The sequence below is a fragment of the Takifugu flavidus genome, chromosome 7, assembly GCF_003711565.1.
Source record: "Takifugu flavidus isolate HTHZ2018 chromosome 7, ASM371156v2, whole genome shotgun sequence".
Taxonomy (NCBI): domain Eukaryota; kingdom Metazoa; phylum Chordata; class Actinopteri; order Tetraodontiformes; family Tetraodontidae; genus Takifugu; species Takifugu flavidus.
In genome coordinates, this window is record NC_079526.1 from 5,247,817 (window position 1) to 5,267,382 (window position 19,566).

General features: G+C 46.7%; 1 protein-coding gene across 2 annotated transcripts; it reads left to right on the forward strand.

Moving 5' to 3' along the window:
• Positions 1–737: 737 nt before the first annotated feature.
• LOC130529112 (importin-13-like) lies at positions 738–19,535 on the forward strand. Of its 2 annotated transcripts, XM_057039029.1 has the most exons (23): positions 738–881; positions 1,249–1,335; positions 6,008–6,133; positions 6,214–6,570; positions 6,803–7,056; positions 8,825–8,965; positions 9,248–9,389; positions 9,832–9,998; positions 10,172–10,292; positions 10,371–10,518; positions 10,609–10,790; positions 10,978–11,004; positions 11,145–11,279; positions 12,194–12,346; positions 12,644–12,724; positions 12,837–12,974; positions 13,610–13,706; positions 15,243–15,295; positions 16,498–16,564; positions 16,749–16,807; positions 16,896–16,985; positions 17,379–17,560; positions 17,640–19,535. In XM_057039029.1, exons 2-23 carry the CDS (start codon positions 1,267–1,269, stop codon positions 17,734–17,736), a joined length of 2,886 nt encoding a protein of 961 aa, XP_056895009.1. In that variant the 5' UTR covers positions 738–881; positions 1,249–1,266; the 3' UTR covers positions 17,737–19,535. The 2 variants fall into 2 exon arrangements, 1 of the variants encoding a protein (XP_056895009.1); XR_008951487.1 differs by lacking the exons at positions 15,243–15,295; positions 17,379–17,560; positions 17,640–19,535 and having other exon boundaries at positions 16,896–16,991.
• Positions 19,536–19,566: the final 31 nt, after the last annotated feature.

The following is a 19,566-nucleotide window of genomic DNA, read 5'->3' on the forward strand; positions in this document are numbered from 1 at the left end:
TCTCTCTCTCCCTCTCCTCTCTCTCTCTCTCTCCCTCCCTCCCTCTCTCTCTCCCTCTCCCTCTCTCTCTCTCTCTCTCAAGAAACAGTGCCACGTGTTTCAGACTAGGTGCCATGTTCTGTATGACATGGCTGGCAACTGTCTTCAGAACGCATTTTTTTTAAAGAAAAACAACAACAAATAAACAAAACAACAATACTATTACGCGTGTTTTAATGCTGCTTTAACTTTGTCTAAAAGAACACGTCACAATGACTAGCCAGGCCTCCTAAAACATTTACGAGTTTCTATAAATACATGCATAACTTTTTGTGTGTGTAAAGGGTCATTGGGGGATTCATGCATGTTTACTTTTCAATGATTCTGAGTCTGAGGGGGCCGCAGGCTGTATGTCTTCGGTAGAACACAAGGGGGCACTGTTGCTCCATTTCTCTATATAAAATCGCAGTACGTTTGGAAGACGCAAGAGCAGTATTATATACATACATACATACATACATACATACATACACACACACACACACACACACACACACACACACACACCACACACATATACATAACATATGTGCGAAAGTCTATCTTGCCAATATTATTGGCGTTCATCGTTGGTTAATGCTTTATCCTTGGTTCGAAAGGGAAGTGGCATTTTATTTTTAGAGAATATTTAATTTAATACCTTGTTACAATATCTTATTTAACTATAGAGTTAGGGTTAGGGTTAGGATTTTTGCAGCTCTGTTACTAGGGGGTGGACCTTGGCGTCGGAATCGAATTATTTCCCACAGTCCGTGAATGCAGCGCAGAGCTCCCGGTGACGGCAGAGGCAGAACGCGGCAGAGAGCTGCCAGCCTCGACTCACATCATCGCCGTACAAAAAGGTGTGCACATATTGTTGCTCCAGCCCTGGACATCATCCTCATGTGATCATAACGGAGAACGCGCTGTTTCTATAATGTTTTCTTATTCTACGCATAACGTTAGACGCGTTGTTCGCCTGTATTTGGCATTTGCGTAGTGTCAATTTAGATCCGATGCTATATTAGCTAGTTTTGCCTTAGCATGTTTGCGCTAGCCAGCTAGGCTAACGTTAGCTCAGCGCTTAGCTTCCCTACACACACAACGCGTTTTAGACTACCTGAGCATTCCGATTGCGGCTGTGGAAATGTTATGAAAATGTTGTCTTCCCCGCTTGTGCAAGGATTGCTGTCAGAGCCTGTTTTGTTTCTTTCTCTGATCGTTTGACAGCTCCGTGTCAGCGGAGACATGGAGACGCCGGGGAGGATAGCGGTCTCACCGCACGCACTGGATTTCACGGTGGAAAACGTAGAAAAGGTAAATTTTATGGTATTCCCTGCAATACCTGAAGATCATGGCTTTATCCGGCTCTGCAAACGGATGAAAAGATGGGAGTATTTTGCAGTTGAGCGGGAAATGGGATGGACTCTGTCATATGGTTGTTATAGCAGTTTTATTCAGTTTCGAGCTCCTGAGTATCTTTATGATACTTTATGATGATCGTATCTTTATGATCATCGCATTGATTGTGTAAGAAAAAGTATGAACGTGAAACCAGTAAGAGATTGTTGCCCGATATTTACATATGTGCAGCCTTTTTAGTGTGAAATTATTATTATTATTTGGGTTCTTGCACCGTGTTGAAGTGTGTGTGCGTGTGCGTGTGTGTGTGTGTTTTCCCTCACTTGCTCTGGCAGTGTCTGCTGTTTCTGTCAGGTTGCTGTGATGAATTCCCCTGCTGGGTGGCTGCTGCCCAGGATGCTCGGGGATGGGTGGGGAGACAATGGAGAGGTTGTGGGGGGTGGGGGGGGGGCAGGCTGGATGTCAGTCAGAATAAGGAGGGGGGTGAGGGGAGGATGGTGATGCAAGGGTGATGATTACGGGCGATTTTGCGGGAGGGAAGCGGATTCCTTTGGGGACGGACCGGAGTTCCTCCTCTTCAGTAAAGACAGACGACTAATGATTTATACGCAAGATCACAGGAGTGTCTTTTGTTCTGTTTTATGTCCAAATCTCTCCACTGTCTGTAGATTTCCACCAGAAATGCATAGAGCTTTAAATGAATATCACACAGCAAGAGATTCCAGTGGTGAAATGCACTTAATCTGCGTCTTTTGAAGTAATAAAATGCCCTCTCTGGCCCTATTGTTCTAACTGTAGAGCCGGGGTTTGGCAATGTCACCACCAGAGAATATAATGACAACTCGGTTCCTTTTTTCTGTGTTTGAGACTGAAATTCTAAACTTTTTAAAGCAGTCAGCTTACGAGCGGCGCCAGTGATCGACCGTGATGAGCTGAAAAAGTCCGATGTTCTGCTTGGTGCAAAGAAATAGTGTTTCCTCTAAGGTCACCGTGGTGAAACCAGCGCTGCCGTTGTTGTAGGAAGATGCTTGATGTTGGTAGAGACGATGCCTCCTGGCTCAGCAGCTCTATGCGTCTCTTTGTCCAGTTTTGGGTCCGTGAAACAAAGAACCGCATTATCGGTGTCTGTGTGCATCATTAATGGATGCGTATACAACCTCAGATTTTAGCTTAGCCTGGTCCAGACGGGGCCGGCTCATGTTTTTTTATCCGTGTTTGTTGCTCACACTGATTCGCCGTGGTCATTCCAGGCATTGGAGCTTCCCAGGTTTTGGTCTCTCATCCACACAATCAATCACACACCCTGTTTATTTGCAGCGAGTCGTGTGTGTTGCTGTTCCACCAGCCGTCACTTTCTCAGTCATCCTGATTCCGATGCACCTCTTTGACTCTCAGAATGGGAGCGACGCATCCTGAGGGAGAGGCGACGTAAAGAGACGAGGTTCAGCAGGCGGCATGTCAACACAGTAAATGTGTGTGTCTGTGTGTGTTCAGGTCGACAATCATGCCCCCAAAAAGGTTGTGGCTATTTATCTTCTGCTTCATGGTAGTATCCTGACAGATGTTCCTAATGTGGGGTGGATTTTGTCCAGGAGACCCACCACTGGCCCAACGTGGGTGGAGTTACAGAGTGCCGGGTGACGCTCATCTGTCCTCCCAAAGCTGCTGTGGAGGGAGTACGTCATCAGTGGCGTTTAGCTGCTGCTCCAGGGAGACGTGACACCCGGGATGTTGTGTTACACAGTTTCACGGTACACAGCAGCTCCTGGCAGCGTCGCCGTGCCTGTTGTGGAGCATCAGTGACCAACAGCTCTCCACTCAGGTCGGCGACGTGCGCAGCAACGGTGCGTTTGTTCACCGAGAGCGGCGGAGAGTCAGGAAGGGAAACAAAGCATGGGAGTAGCTTCGGGATGGGGGGGGGGGGGGCACTCAGCCGGAGCTATAGAGACAGGCGAGACGTCTGAAGGTAACCGAGCAAAAGTCGAGGAAGTAGCCCTGGGTGGGTTCAACCAAGGGCGGGCCGCTCCCGGGCCGGGAGCTGAGTGGGTCTGAATGTCCCACTGTCTGTGTAGAAGCTCCTCTAGAGCCAGTGTGTTGTCTGAGACCAGATGGCGACTCTCGCCGAGCACCAGCACCCTCCCCTCGCTGTGCTGCAACACGCCTGTAGAGGCGGCCGATGACCTTGGATGCTCTGCGTCAAAAGAACAGCAGCCCCGCGTGAAGCCGGGCGATCTGGGCGCGCAGCCGCCACCGTCCGCGGCTGCATCGGCTGCTCTCCAGCTTTCCTGCACCCAGAACGCACCGTCCCCTTCAGTTCGGGCGGCCGCTGCGAGCTGGCTCCGATTCCCAGGTGGAGACGGACAGAGGTTGTGTGTGCAGTCAGATGAGAACATCCGATGTCTTTGTGCTTTGATAATCTAAGTCGAAAGGAGAGGTGGGCGAGGAGGGGTCGGCTTTCTCATTATCGCCGCCGCCGCTTTGAATTCAAATATCACTGCCTCGTTCACAGAAAATAAAACCTGAACAAGCCGCAGAATAATTGGCCCGTCGGTGCTTCTGACGGCTCGGGCCTCATCGGGTTTAGAAGATAAAGAATCCGCGCATGCTTGTTTATGAGCAGGGGATTAAATTTCTGATCGCATTCAGTTCTGCTTCACATCTGGAGTCTAACGCTTCCCTGATATATTCACACGGGAGAGGTAAGCTCGCCTCATAAAAATAATTAGTTCTGTCAAAATGAACTCTAATCCAGATTAATTAATGTGCGTGATTAAGTCATTTAAAGTTTTAATGCGATTAACACTTGTGCTGCACGTGCACAGTCCTACTCACTGCTGAGGATCGGCGCTCCAACATTCTGTGTAAGTTGGACCATAGATTGGATGACAAACCAGGGAGGGAGGGAAGGAAGGAAGGAAAGAAGGAAGGAAGGGTATAAATGACCCATCACAAATCTTTTTGTCCCGACAACATGAACCGTCACCATGAATGGATGAATCGTGATTAATGTGAATTGATCCACAACAAGACTGTGATTAATCTTATTAAAATGTTAATCAGTGGAGAACTCTAACCATAATCACAATTCATTATTTGTTGTTGTAATGACATATCTTTCCAAATACAACAATGTTAAGGCTTTGGTTTTGTATCTTTTCTTTTTATATTGCTGCACTGGGAGCTTATATATTGAATATATTTAGCAGTTATAATAAATTGGGCTGGTTGGTGTTCTCGTTGGAGACAGACGTTATGTATTTATGACCGATGACGTGTATTTATGTTATATATTTATGTTGGGCACTTCATGAGTTCAGAGTTCAGCAGTTAGTTGACATTTCTGACCTTTTCTGTGATATTAAAACTACAAATGTGAGTAGAAATGACCAAATATAAGCTCCACAATCATCCGCACTGGGAACAGTCCTCTGCCTTCCCTCACAGGTCTGGTACTGGGTTATTTGGTCTTTATCAGCTTCATATTTATGTCGCACTCTTAATAACACCTTTATTGTTTTCACAATCATAAATTCACAAGTTAAACTGTTGTGCACACTCTCAATATCCCACAACAAAGCTTGTTGGTTTAAACTTTCAAGCACGGCACAGAATTGGAGCTTCTCAAAGCGCACATCCAAAATCTGCCCCAAAACAAAGCGTCGGCATGTGTTTCGGATTCACACCACGAGACAAAACAGTCACGTTTTATTGTCTCCAGAAGACACCAAACTGGGATGCTTGAGCAGGGGAGACGTTCCTGTTGGAGAGCTGCAGGACACAGAAGTCTCCGGGTTAATGAAGCCTGTTCTGAGGTCCAGTGAAGAAATGGGCCTATGTTGAACAGCTGTTCTTAACGGAGCCAGTGTACAGTAAGCAGAGCTAAATCCATAAATGCTGCTGAAGCGCAGATGGGCGAAGCTCCACCTGAGACTGCAGGTATCGTCTCTGCATCCATGCTTCTCCCCGCTGCTGCGTCAGCGGGCTGTCTGGTCCACGCCTGTCTCCTATGGCTTCTAACTAGAACTATTCTTATTCGTCAGCCTACGGTTTGTCCGCGGCTCTTCTAAGTGGGTCCAGATAATGCGCCGTAGGGCCGAGAGACGGAGCGGAACGGGATGCAGGCGAATGAGGGGATGGGAATGACTGCCAGTGGAGGAAGAATGCAGCCTCCAGGGGTTCAGACAGATCAGGAAATATGAAAAGATTTTGTTTTGTTGTTTTTTTAATTCCCTTGCTGCCTATAAGACATTCACTGCTGGTTGTTGGGTTACAGTTCAGTGAGTTTTTATTGAGAGAGTTGAAAGAAACAGCAGTTTTGCAGAGAAATGCCTTCTAGCAGTGCTAGATATGTGTTTAATTAATGCTTAATCTCTCCTCTTTTATTCTTCTCTTTTAAACACAACATCTTTTTCCCCCCTCTTTGTTTCTTAGCACATCTTGTTCTCTCAGCTGTGCTGCATTCAAGTCCTTGTCTTGTCTAGTGGTTTTTGAGATAAAAGCCCGCGTTTGCTTGTTTACTGGATGCTATGAAGTGATGTCATTTTGATAACAGCATAATACTGCCGCAGCACTTGTGCACGGTATTGTGCACAAGGCTCTCATTACACTTCTCTCCTCTTGTTTTCAGGCGCTCCACCAGTTATATTACGACCCTGATATTGAAAACAAGAATCTGGCCCAGAAATGGCTAATGCAGGCTCAGGTCTCCCCTCAGGCCTGGCAGTTCTGTTGGGCCCTGCTGAGCCCAGAAAAGGTTCAGCGTGCACCCAAACACTTACACACTTAAACACGGGGGGTAAAAAACTCATGCACCCATTTTCTGGTCTGTTCCAGGTCCCAGAGATCCAGTACTTTGGAGCAAACGCACTTCACACCAAGATCTCCCGCTACTGGTCTGACATCCCCTCGGACCAGTACGAGTCTCTGAAGACGCAGCTGTTTTCCCAGATCGCCTGCTTCTCTTCTGGCTCCAAGATGGTGCTCACCCGACTGTGTGTTGCTCTGGCTTCCCTGGCTCTCAACACAATGCCTGAAGCCTGGCCCGGCGCAGTGGCAGAGATGGTGCGTGTGTTCCAGGAGGAGGGGGGAGGGGTGGACGGGCGTGCACGCTGCCTGGCATTGCTGGAGCTTCTCACTGTCTTGCCAGAGGAGTTCCAAACCAGCCGATTGCCGCAGTACCGGAAAGGACAGGTATGACCTTCTCCCACTACTGCAGGCAGTAATGGCAGCTTGACCAGTATTAACCTTTATTTTATGATTCCTTTGTTCAACTGGAGCCATTTAAACCTTGAAAACCTGGATGCAAATCTCACGTCCTCCGACAGCCGAATTGTTCTGAAAAATATAGCAAATAACCATTAAAGAGAGGAATCCAGCACGCATGACAGATGCAAGCTTAGCCTCATTATCGTTCTCCCTGTAGGTCCGGGGCGCTCTGGGCTGTGAGTGGGGGTCAGTGTGTCCCTTACTGCAGCAACTGCTGCAAAGGACAGACAGCCCCGGGGCCGTAAAGGCTCGCGTGCTCCGCTGCCTGTCCTCCTGGGTGCTGCTGGACGTGCCCCTCAACGAGAGCGAAAGCCTGCTGCACGAGTGCTTCAGCGCCCTGCGCGACCCTGAGCTCTTCGACACGGCAGTGGAGGCAATAGTCAACGCCCTCTCGCAGCCCGACTCCCAAAGGTGCGTACACGCTTTTGGTGCCGGGGACGCTCTCATTTGTTCCAGTGGGTGGGGGCAGAGTGAGGGATTTATAATGGGTCTGTTAAAGGCCAAGTCGGAGGACTGCAGCGTTACTCGGTCGGCTGGTGTTGCTATAGTTACAGAGCAGGCTCGAGATGTCATCATGCCTTGGTTGATGCAGACATAGCAGTCACCCTGTGCCCCTCCCCCCCCAGAGAGCAGGCGTGTGAGGAAGGGAGGAGGAAGGTGGGAGAAGGTGTGAAAGTGCACTGTATAAAATTAAAAGACTTTGTCCTCTACACCCGATCTGTGACGTCGCTACGTGCCACCAAACGCACACCTACAGGAAGGATAAACCTTCACGTGTACTGTTGCGCCTTTTGAGGCGTTAGTAGATGGAAGTTGGAATTATTTTCAAAAACCAATTTTGTCCATTTTATTTGTCCTTTTATGTTGTGTGATGCCGATAACAGCCCATCTAAAAGTCCTGACTCATTGTTGTCTTTTCTTGGCCTCTATCTACTCATGTGTGCCTTAATAAATTAAATTATTAACAAATGACGAGTTACATTTTTTACTCTGCTTCACTCTGGACTGCACCGTCTTTTATTGTATCTATAATTCATCCGTAGCTTCTGTTCCTTTGTGCCCTTCTTTCCCCGTTCTCTTCGGTGGCTGTCAACACTGAGCTCACCTCCCGGTTGCTTGTTCTCTGCCTCTGTTAAAACGCATTACAGTCAATTCATCTGGGGGGTTGCTATTGGTCCAGCCGCATCCTGTTACTAGGCAACCCATTTCCCCTGTCTCCGAGAGTTGCGGTAATTGCAAAGGGGATGGGGGGGAGTGTAAAATAAAGAGTCAGGAAGGAGGCAGAAAGTAACAGTGGGGCAAAGAGCAGGATGAGGACAGGCAACACATGGGTTAGAGGAGACTGCAGCAGACGGTCTCAGAGGGACGTCCAGGAGGGGATTTTTAAGGAAACGGAAAAATCCATCCTGGTTTTAATAGTACCACACACACACACACACACACACCACACACACACACACACACAGTCCTCACTTCTCAAGCAAAGAGTGCATGACCTGCATTTGCAAAGCAGCTAGTTAAATATGAATGATGCTCTGAGTGCATGAAGTCACAGCGCTTCACTTATTCAGGCTGTTCAACGTGGAAGACGTGCACATACATGCACGCGCACAGGTGGCGGCTTGGAGATCAGCTTTGTGCGCATGTCCTGTCTATGCAAACCTCACCCAGGTGAAGTTTGGCTGTCACGCTGCATCATAATGCAGGTTCAAGACCCAGTTTTGAATCTGTAGGAATTCAGACATGCCCCTCACGGTGTCGCATGTCATGGCTGAATATTCATTGATCAGTGGACGTGTCATTATCGATGTGCTGAGCAAAGTTGAAGCACCTCCTTCGTGCCATCATCCCCTGCTGGAACTGAAAAACCACATGCATGTGCTAGGGTTTAGATCTATAGCATGTACACACCCATTCCTTCATGGGGATCAGGTGTATACATGTGCCTTTCACCTCTAAATGTCACTTGACCCCCGCCACCGTTTGTTTCTTTTTGCCGTCTTTACTGACGACACAAGATTATCACCTGACCAGAGCTGAGTCTCCATCACAGATTGTTTATTGATTTCCATAATATGATTTATGGATGCTGCTCATGTATATTCCTCTTCCTTCATGACCTTTAAACAGGCTCCACATCTCACCCCCGTCTTGTATTTGCATTTGTGTTTTTGGATAGATATGTGAACACTTTACTGAAACTGGTCCCTCAAGTGCTGGGCCTGCAGGATCAGCTCAGAGAAGCCGTTCAGAATGGAGACATGGAGACCTGCCACGGAATCTGCCGCATCACTGTTGCACTGGGGGAAAATCAGACAAGGTGAGAATTTTGTGTTCTCTACATATAACTACATGTTTATATTAATATATATATAGAGAGAGAGATGCCAGGCTGATCTAGGGATAAAATACACATCAAATTAATTGTTTTCTTGTTTGAGAACAGCATCCTGTGACGGGCTGTTATGTTGTTTTGAATGAATCTTGGGGCAGAGGATTCGTCAGCTGTTGCTGCAGAGCTGCGACATTACTTTTTTTTTTTTTTTTCTAAAAAAACCCCTCACCCCCTCTTCACTTTCCTTCCACCCACATCCCTGTTCAGGACTCTGTTGGAGCAGGTGGACCACTGGCAGAGCTTCCTGGCTTTAGTCAATATGATCATGTTTTGCACGGGGATCCCGGGCCACTATCCTGTCAACGAGACCGTCAGCTCGCTCACACTCACCTTCTGGTACACTCTACAGGTAAGGAAATGGATCCATGCCTTCATTCCAATAGGAAGTTGAAGAGTCATCAAATGAATGAATTATTTATGTCCTGGTTGGCACTGAGAACTGAAACGATGGCTGGATGATAAGCATAAATAAATCTCATTGCAGACTAGACCCATGCAAAATATTAACATAAGAAAAATGCAGTTATTTAAGAGGATTTAAAAAAAATACTTTTCCCCATGAAAAAGCCACCTTTCACCAATAGAAAACAAGATTCATTGAATTATAAATTTGCATCATTTGAAATATCAACTGAATAAAAAGGTGATCTTTAACATAATGGTATCACTGTGTTAGATGGATCATAAAAGGGTTGTTTTCCTACTATTTTCTTTCTACTACTACTACTGAAGTCTTCAGTTGGCTTTTGTGAACTTGAACTAACGTGACCCTTTTACTTCTTCATCCTCAGGATGAAATAATGTCATTTCAGGTGGAGAAGAGGACGGTCTACCTTCAGGTCTACAGGCCCGTGTATTTCCAGCTGGTGGATGTTCTGCTACACAAAGCCCAGTTTCCTGCTGATCAGGAGTACGCGTCCTGGTCCTCAGATGAGAAGGAGCAGTTCAGAATCTATAGGTGTGTGTTGTTTGTATGTCTTATACGTGCCGAGTGTTTCAGCAGTCGTTGGATAAATGACCCGCTGACACAATAACAGAGCAGCTGAGGTTCTCTTAAACAGCCCTCACTGGCCCGGATGCTCTGAGAGCAATGAGAGCGCACATTCCTATAATGTTCTGTCGGCCTTTCAGGGTGGATATTTCAGACACGCTCATGTACGTGTACGAGATGCTGGGAGCCGAGCTCTTAAGTAATCTTTATGACAAACTGGGGAGACTGTTGACTAATGTGGAGCAGCCAGCGTCATGGCAGGTGGGTGAGAAACACTTAGGCGATCACAACAGCAATTTTCTCCTGGAATCGATTCTTCAGTGCATTCTCCTTCCACAGCACACAGAGGCCTTGCTGTATGGCTTCCAGTCAATAGCAGAGACGCTCGACGTGAATTACTCTGACGTCATCCCAGGCCTCATTGGACTCATCACCAGAATCAGCGTCAATAATGTCCACCTCGCCGACACTGTTATGTTCACTATAGGTGCAGTAAAGACCCCCGAGTGTAGCGTTTCAGAATGAAGGAGGCGTGCGTTAACACTTGCTCATTTTTGTTTCGTCGCCTTCTCAACAGGTGCTTTGGCAGAATGGTTAGCAGACCACCCGGTGATGCTCGGCAACATCTTACCCCTGGTGCTTCACGCTCTGGGGAACCCAGATCTCTCAATTTCCTCTGTCTCCACGCTCAAGAAAATTTGCAGAGAGTGCAAGTCCGACCTGCCACCCTATGCAAACAATATAGTAGCTGTCTCTCAGGTAATGTACACACATGCAGGCTTCTGTTGGTACAGGCTGTTGCTTTGATTCTCTCAGCATCACGTGTGACTGCCAATAGTCAGTGTCAATCATTTGATTCCCCACATTTAACCTTTGAAGTTGTGATTTTTGGTGCATTTTACACAAATAGAACCATCAATGTGCCTTGTCTTTTTCCACCCTCAAGGAGGTGCTCATAAAGCAGATCCACAAGGTCAGTGTGTTTTCGCCCATTCTCTTTGTTTGCTTTTCCAGTAGCGTTTAAATAAGGAGTGCTGTGACTTTACGTAACAGGTTTGTAGCTCGTGGAGTTTTGTAACGCTAAATCTCATCTCCAATCGTCGCCTCTTACAGACGAGTCAGTGTATGTGGCTGATGCAAGCGCTCGGCTTCCTGCTCTCTGCTCTCCCTGTGGAAGACATCTTAAGAAATCTTCACTCCCTAATCACACCCTACATCCAGCAGCTAGAGAAGCTAACGAATGAGACGGTGCGTGCATCCATCGAACACACCCTCACACACACACACACACACACGAGCTTACACAGCTGGACTTGAGCCAATAGGAACAGGCCTTGTGTCTGTGTGGTGTCACTGCAGTGGAACATTTCTCTGTGGGACCAGATTGGATTTGACCCTGCACTTTGGGCTAGTGACTCATAGCGGAGTGGCAAATGCGTGTCCCACACACACACACAGACATGGAAGTAAGAGAGAAACCATGCTGGGAATGCATAAAGGTGCCTAGAGAGCACTTAAAGCAGGTCATCCTTTTACTTGTGCATGCACACAGCACAGAAAGAGAATTCTTTGTTCTGCTTAAATGTCAGTTCCAGTGGAGTCTGCCATTTCAAATTACCTCAGTGAACAATCTAAATGTGGAGCTGATATCATCTAAAAATATTCACATTCCGGTCTTTCAGTCATGACGGATTTTAGGTGTGATGATGAGACGTCAGCTTGGAGGAATCATTTCATTTCTGTCTGTTTCTCTCTCATCTTGCCACCCTTTAAAAAAACACTGTCATCCATCTTGGCCAGCCTCCTCTCTCTCTCTCTCCCTCTCTCTCTCTCTCCCTCTCTCTCTCTCTCTGTCTCTCTCTGTCTCTCTCTTCTTTCTCTCTCTCTTTTGGTTCCTGTCTGGCTGATATAGCACCATTACATCAGACTTAGGAAAAAGGTTTTGTGCCTCAAGTCAAACGCATAGTGGCACCTAGTGGGGAGATCTTTATGTTCAATTATTTCTGCCATTCTCAGAACTGTTTTCAGTAATATTCTTGTAACATGTTCACATTTACTGTTTAGTTTCATGTGCTTAAACCCATCATCAGTTTTGCTGTACTTAAATGCGGAAGATTTTCAGTGAATATTAAGGAAAGTATTCTTTTTTTTAAATTTTGCAGCCTAATCCATCCAATAAATTGGCAATCATTCATATCTTGGGGCTGCTGTCTAATCTCTTCACTACGCTGGACATCAGCAAGCAGGACGATGATTCAGCGGACAGCTCAGCACCACCTGTCAAAACGGCGCCGCTGCCTCCAGGACCAAACCCGGTCAGTGATCAGAGATGGGCATAAATCGAGTTACAGAGTGGAGAGCCACCAGCCACTGAGCACAAATCACATGATGCTCTCAGCAGTCCCAGCCCCTCAGTCCCCTCCCCCGCTCCCCCCGCAGCAGAATATCTTGGCCGCTGTTGAGGGACCAAAGGACAAGCTTCTGCTTTTTTTATTCAGCCACAATGAGATTTTCCTGCCAGCACGTAGCCACGTGGCAATGCTAATATTCAATTCTGCTGCTTGTTTTAAAGCGTTCCTCTCGTTTAAATCAAATGGTTTTCCGGCTTTCAGGTGGTGGTGGTTCTGCAGCAAGTCTTTGCTCTCATACAAAACTTGCTCAGTAAGTGGCTCAACGACTCTCAAGTTGTAGAGGTGAGTCGCTGACATGTGCAACCAAACCCGTGATTTTAGACTGATGAATAGAAATGGCGCACCTTCAGAGGTTGTTGAATGGCTGTACAGCTGACCGCTTGTTCTCCCTCAGGCTGTGTGCGCCATCTTTGAGAAGTCAGTGAAGACCCTGACACACGACTTTGCCCCCATGGTTTCCCAGCTGAGTGAGATGCTTGGGCAGATGTACAGTACAATTCCCCAGGTCTCAGCTCTGGATCTCACAAGACAAGTACGCGCTGGAAAATATGCTGGAAGAACAAACGATTTTGTCCCCTCCATATTTCACATCTTTATCTGAAGACCTACAATTTTCCAAAGTCTCACTCAGTTGTCCTTAAATTATCAGTTGTGTTTATTGGTAACTGCATTTACATTAATGAAGCATTATAATAACCTTAGTTCAAAATGGTTAAGGCAGTGGTTCCCAAACTTTTTTTCTCAAGCCCCCCTTTGATGATATAAGAACATTGTAAGCCCCCCACCCCTCACTGCACCCGATCCCACCCACCCCGAATCAATCGCACATCCTTTGTTTTGAATAAATTAAATAATACATAAAGATGTTTTCTTTCTAAAATATGTACATACCGCTTCACATTTCAATTTTACAGTTTTTATTGTTATGCTGAAAAATAGCAATACTAACAAACTTTCTGGAGTGTATAGCAGGAAATTCTTTGACGCCCCCCCCTGCAGTTTGACCCCCAGTTTGGGAACCACTGGGTTAAGGTTTGGGGAGGAATTAGATAATAACCAACCATAATAACGTCTCTAATCGGGTTTCTGCAACGACGTCCTTCTGTTTGATGCGGAAGCTCATTTCCTCCGCTCAAACGGGCCTGATGTGACATCCTGCCATTTCAGATGCTGCACATTTTCTCCATCGAGCCGGAGCACTTCCCCCCCATCAAGGCCCTGTTTGAACTGGTTACCTCGGTAACGCTGTCCATCTTCCAGCAAGGTAGGGGGAGTCCAGCAGGGAACGCTCTCAAATGTGTCTGTGCTTTTTTCTCATTTGATGGGGTCCAAAATTAAAGAAGTGAACGCTCTTAAAAGCAAACAAACAGGAAGGTGCTGAAGGTGTCGCTCTTAAAAACTGATGGCTGCTGATTTGTAGAGAGCAAAGCCGCTCAGCCATAAACAGGACAGGGTGCACATCTCTTCAAGATATCTCCCGGTGTTTGGTTATTTTTTAAACTATTTACTATTTCACTGTTTTTTGTTATTTTAAGTCAGACTTGGTCAACTGCTATTACCCTGAGATTTCAAACGTCAGACTTTTAACTCCCCATAAGATGACTGAGATACATTGTGCGCACTTTTCTTATCTCGGGGTTCTTCAACCAAGCCTGTCTGCTGCTTCTCCCTGTCTGTTGTCCCTCCACCCTCCTTTTGCTTTGACTCTTGGCTGCCTGTCCTGCCTCTGAGCTCTTTTTTTCTTTTGTTTTGTTTTGTTCTGAGCAGGTGTAGACGGTATCAGAACAGATACAGTCACAGTGCAGAGACAACTAGCTTATTCAGTTGGCTGACGTGCAGCACGACTAGCCACCTCCGTATGGCTGCAGCCGAGGCAGCGCTTGGATTAAGGTTGTGCTCTCCTCCAGCCCTCTGAATAAGTCTGGTATTCTCTCACCAGGGGTGTGTGTGTATAAATGAGGACTGAACGGGGGGGGGGCGGGGTTATAGAGAAGGAAGCATGTTTGGAGTCTGGGAACAGTTAAAGCTGGGCGCTTACTAGACATTCTCTCATTACAAGTGTGCTGTTGGAGTCCATCCAGCAGCAGCAGCAGCTTCTTTAAGAACTAGAGCATTCTAGAGGGTTCCTGTTTAACTGTGCTTTGTGTGTAGTGTGTGTCCAGCATGTGGGAGGTAGCGTACCAGAACCTACCCCGATCTGAGTATTACTTATCCCACTGACGGCTGCGCCGCACCGTAGGTTCTCCTGGGAAGCAGAGGGGATTGTTGAGCCGCTCTGAATGAACCCTGCACTGCTCCCTGCCCCACCCAAGAAGAAACGCGTTATTCGTCCTTTTATCACACTGGTCCCCTTGATCACGGCGATGCCTCGTGGGAAGGAGGGAGACTTGGGGTTCATTAAGATCTGGTGCCCCCTCTTTGCTCCAGACTGTAACAGTAACAGAGGTGCCTCCTGGGTTCCCACTCCAAACCCGCCTTTGTTTCTTTAGGTTTCTTCTTTTTCTCTAGTTACTTCTTCCTTTTTTTAATCTCTCCAAACAGACCCATGTCTTTGTCTTCTGCCTGCGTTTTTCTGTTTGTTTTTGGTTGGTCTGTTTTTCCAAGACTCTGCCAAAGCTTCATATGTCCCCCCCCCACCCCCTTCTCCCCCTTCGTTCCTTACTCACATGTGAATTATTTCAAAGAAATACTTTTGAGTTCTATTTTATTTCCACATGACTGTCGAATCTATTCAGTTGCTGTTTGTATATTATTCTTATTCTCTTATGATTTCTTAAGTTTCATCTTTATTATATTTTAGGACCCAGGGATCATCCTGATATTGTTGATTCATTTATGCAACTCCAAGCTCAGGTGTGTTTTTGGTTTCTTATTTCATTCACTTTGGGTTTCTCTCTCTCTCTCTCTTTCTCTCTCTCTCGCTCTCTCCTTCTCAACCTTTCTGTTCTTTCTTATTTGGCCCTAAGGTGTCCTATCACGTAGGCCGGGCGGGCCAATGAAACGAGAGGGGATGTTTGAAAAAGAGACGCCTGTTTCTCTTCAAACACTTGGTTCTAACAGTCACCTGGTCACACAAAGTGTAGACCTCAATTAGAGTTTCACTTTAAGCTGAGTCTAAGCGCAGTGGAGGAAGGAAAACATCTTGTTTTATGTTCAAAATCCATAAAACTCTCCCCGCGGTTTGTTGATAAGTAATATCTTTCTCTTGAGTTAAAGATGTTGTCGCAATGTTAAAACTCTTGGGGTTTGTTTGTTTTGCTTACTTATAAAGTCAAGATCTGGGCACTTGGTGCCTCAAATGAGGGATTTGGGCTGAGGGGAGATGATGAAGCAGCCCCCGCATCAGTGTGGTGGTCCCAGGTGACTGGTTAGTCTCTGAGCCTCCGTCCTCCTCTGAAATCATTCCAGCCCAGAGCCAATCAAAGCCCAAAATGAATTAATATTCAACTGATATTAATCCGTTCAGATAAATTGGCTGATGGCTCTCCTGTTTTATATCTATATTTTTTGTCTTCAGTCTTCATTCTCCTCCCTTTGTTTTCTATCTTTGGATAGAGACCTCCATCTCTCTCCTTCTCCCTCTCTCCTCCATCCTGAATGAGTTCATTATTATGTGATGAGTTGTATTTCTCTTTATCTGCACATATTAATTACTTACACACTTTGGTTGCATATTCAGCCCGGTCAACCAAAAACAAGGAAAAGTAATCTGTCGAGTAGTAAACAAACAAACGTCATTGCCTTTAATTTTACTTCAGTTTCAAATGTTTGAGTTTTTGCAATTTGTTTGCTACACCTACTGAGTTCTGCAGCGGAGGGTCTCGGAACGAGTTCGCACCTAGTTTTCCTCGACCTAGGGAGCGAGCGCTCTAGCCTGGAGGCAGATCTGATTTCAGTCCGTTGAACCTGAGGTCAGATCTGGCTGCCAGGCTGAGCGGGCAATGCTGATAGCAGTATTTTGAAGGCGCTTATGCAGGCGAATGTGGTGAAACAGAACCAGTTGGGTCAGGCAGACGGACACGTGCCCTGTTTAATGTTTTCAATCTGCATCTTAGGCCCTCAAACGGAAGCCCGATTTGTTCTTGTCAGACAGTCTTGACGTGAAAGCCGTGTACCACTGTGGTAAGTCTGCAAACTGCTGACACACCCCCTCCCCTTACACACACACCCACACACACACACACAGGTTTCAGCAATTTGCTGCAGTTCCTGTGAAATGTGATCCGGTCGGTGCAGAGAACAGACTGTCAATGTTTGACGCAGCGTTGCGGCCTTGTATTTACCTTTCTGACTCTCCCACTTTTAGGACTTCTCTCACTCAAATTTCCAGAGGCTCCAACTGTCAAGTCAACATGCTTTTTCTTTGTAAGCACACACCTGCACAGACGCCGACATTTTACCAGTTAAATGAGTCTTTTGAGGTTAAATGCGCCCACACTTGTTTCTACTTCAGACTGAGCTGTTGGCTCACTGCTCAGACGTGCCTCCATTGGCCAGAGTGGTTCAGGAGGACGGCAAGCTGTTGATCCAAGCTGTCCTGGAGGTGAGCAACTCACATTTAGCAGGTTGACATAAACCATTCTGCATCTCCTTTTCCTGCCTTTGTACCAAGTGAAGCCAGTGAACTGAACCGTGGATGTGGATGACAGTGACAAGTTCCCACTCGTGTTGTGTTCAGAAGCTTAGCTGTCAGTCAGGTTTCACCAACCGGTTCAAAAACAGAATCCTTGACTAGCATTAGCTTAGAAATACATATAGGAAGGTTTTCAGTCTTTCCTAAAGAAGCGCAGAAAACTGGATCTTGTTCCTTTGCTGAAACCGGCCACCAGGGGGCGCCTGGAATGCTTTGGTTTCGCATTCAGAAGGCTGTCATGATATGCATCATTACAAGCAGGTCCAACCTCCTAATCTGTCGACTCCATCCTGCCTCCGCTAGGGCATCGGGGGCGGGGCACCGCGGAGCCTCATGGACCAGTTTGCAGAAGTGCTTTTCAGCCTGAACAAGCACTGTTTCGCTCTGCTTGGCGTGTGGCTGAAGGAGGCGCTGCAGCCTCCTGGGTTCCCTTCAGCGCGGGTCACAACAGAGCAGAAGAACAACTTCTCACAACAGATACTAAGGTATCGCCGCCAGGCCGGTGACAGTAATGTATATTCCTTCCACGCGCGTTGTGAAAATGTCTATAACTCTGTCTTGCAGAGAGCGAGTGAACAAGAGCAGAGTGAAGGAAATCGTGAAGGACTTCACACTGCTGTGCAGGGGGCTCCATGGTACAGAGTACGCCGCCGAATACTGAGACTCTGGAACCCTCACCAGCCAAAGCCTCGGCACCAGACAGCTGGATGGTCCAACAACAACATCCTCCCCCATCAGTGAAGATAAATGATTGTAATGAAATCCCACCCCATCGTAGGACAAGACCAGCTGACAGCTGCCATCCGATCAATAGACAAACACCAACACCCCGGTGGCTTTACACACGCTCTTCTTTTTTTTCTTCCCAAAAGTGGTTTCTCTTAAGCTCTCTTATCTTATACAAAAGTCTTTCCCTTTCGCTTTGAGCAGCACTCCGAGCATGCCGGCACACTCAGCGGCACCTGTCTCTGTCTCGTTCTGCTGTTCTAGATTTTCCTGTGGTTCCTAGGCTGTTACCTGGTGATTAGCATCCATATGGAATGGTAGTGGTATTGTATGTAGCGACTTGAAAATTAATCAAAAAGAGTTATTTAAATGTATATGTATACACATATAGAAATGGGAGGGTCGCCAGTCCTGCTGCTGCTAAAGGGATGAGGAAAGGACCAATGACGGGAGAGAATTCTGCAGGAACAATAGACATAAATACAGTTTACTCCACCTCGTGCCCCAATGATATTCTGCATTTGCCAAATTTCTGTGAGTTTATTATATGCCTTTTTGGAGGATATAAGCAGAGGAACCAAATCATGAGCAAGGGGGACTCAACTGAAGTAGGGTCGGTTTGACTCTGTACCTCATGTACATACAGTCTTCACCCAGTCACCCAGCGGTCTCCGGGAGTCACCGGGCCCAGCTTTTATGCATTGGTGATGGAGGACTGCCTCTAGTGAGGGCAGAAGGGTTTGAGTAGCAGGCAGTTAGAGAGGAAAGGACAGTAATGGAATAAACGGTGGTGACAACAGACAGCTCGGTCACGCGAGTCGTGCAAAAAAACGTGCATAATGACAGTTATTGCTGAACACGTTTGTATCTGGGCGTATGCGGTGTGTGTACATAGCGGTGTGTATGATGCGTGTGTGTACAGATCCCCGTTCGGCCATATGTTCAGTGCACTTACATTGGACCTACTGTACACAACCATAACTTGTTCTTATGTTTTAAATCCATTTATTTCTTAATACGACCACCAACCCCCGCTCCCTCCCGCCTGTCTGCAAAGGCAGGTCTCATCCGTCTCGCGCGCCCACCGCAGCTCCTCTCAGACGGCTGCAGGGGGGCGTCGTCTCATCCATCTGGCTGCTGTTTCGGAGAGGACGGCGAAGGATTATTCAGCGACGATGCTTCTGATCTCTCGCGGCAGCAAGAATCGACAGACATTCCGCGCTCATCCGTTGCACCGGAGACATTTTTTGATGAAGTGACGTGAGGACTACTAAAATACCGTTTAGTTAACCGACAGGACCTGTTGACGCTTATTAGCACTTCAGCATTGAAATGTACTTTGTGGTCTCTGATGATTTCTATCTCAGTCTAATCCTTCTGTCTTATCCGAGGTGCCTGCAGACATGTAGCATGTAGGTGTTTTCGTGGGGACGTTCAGGCTCCTGGGGACAGATGTTACGGACATGTGCCGCTGCAGAAAGGTGCGATCTGGCGGACAGGAGTCTGCCCCGTAAATGGAGCTGTTCTGCCTTCCAGTCTGTGTTCAAATGTGAACTATTGGATATTCAACACTGATTCTTGCTTTGTATTGTGCTCTCATTCTGAGGTGGACAACTAAAACTATGTTTGTCACAGTTTATCAAAAAAGTAGTAGGAGGAAGAGGAGAGGAGGGAATGAAATGTACATTTTTTTGTACCTTGGCTTTAATTTATTAAATATATCTAAGACTGCAACTTTTGACTGGTATGTGTGGGTGTGAGTCGA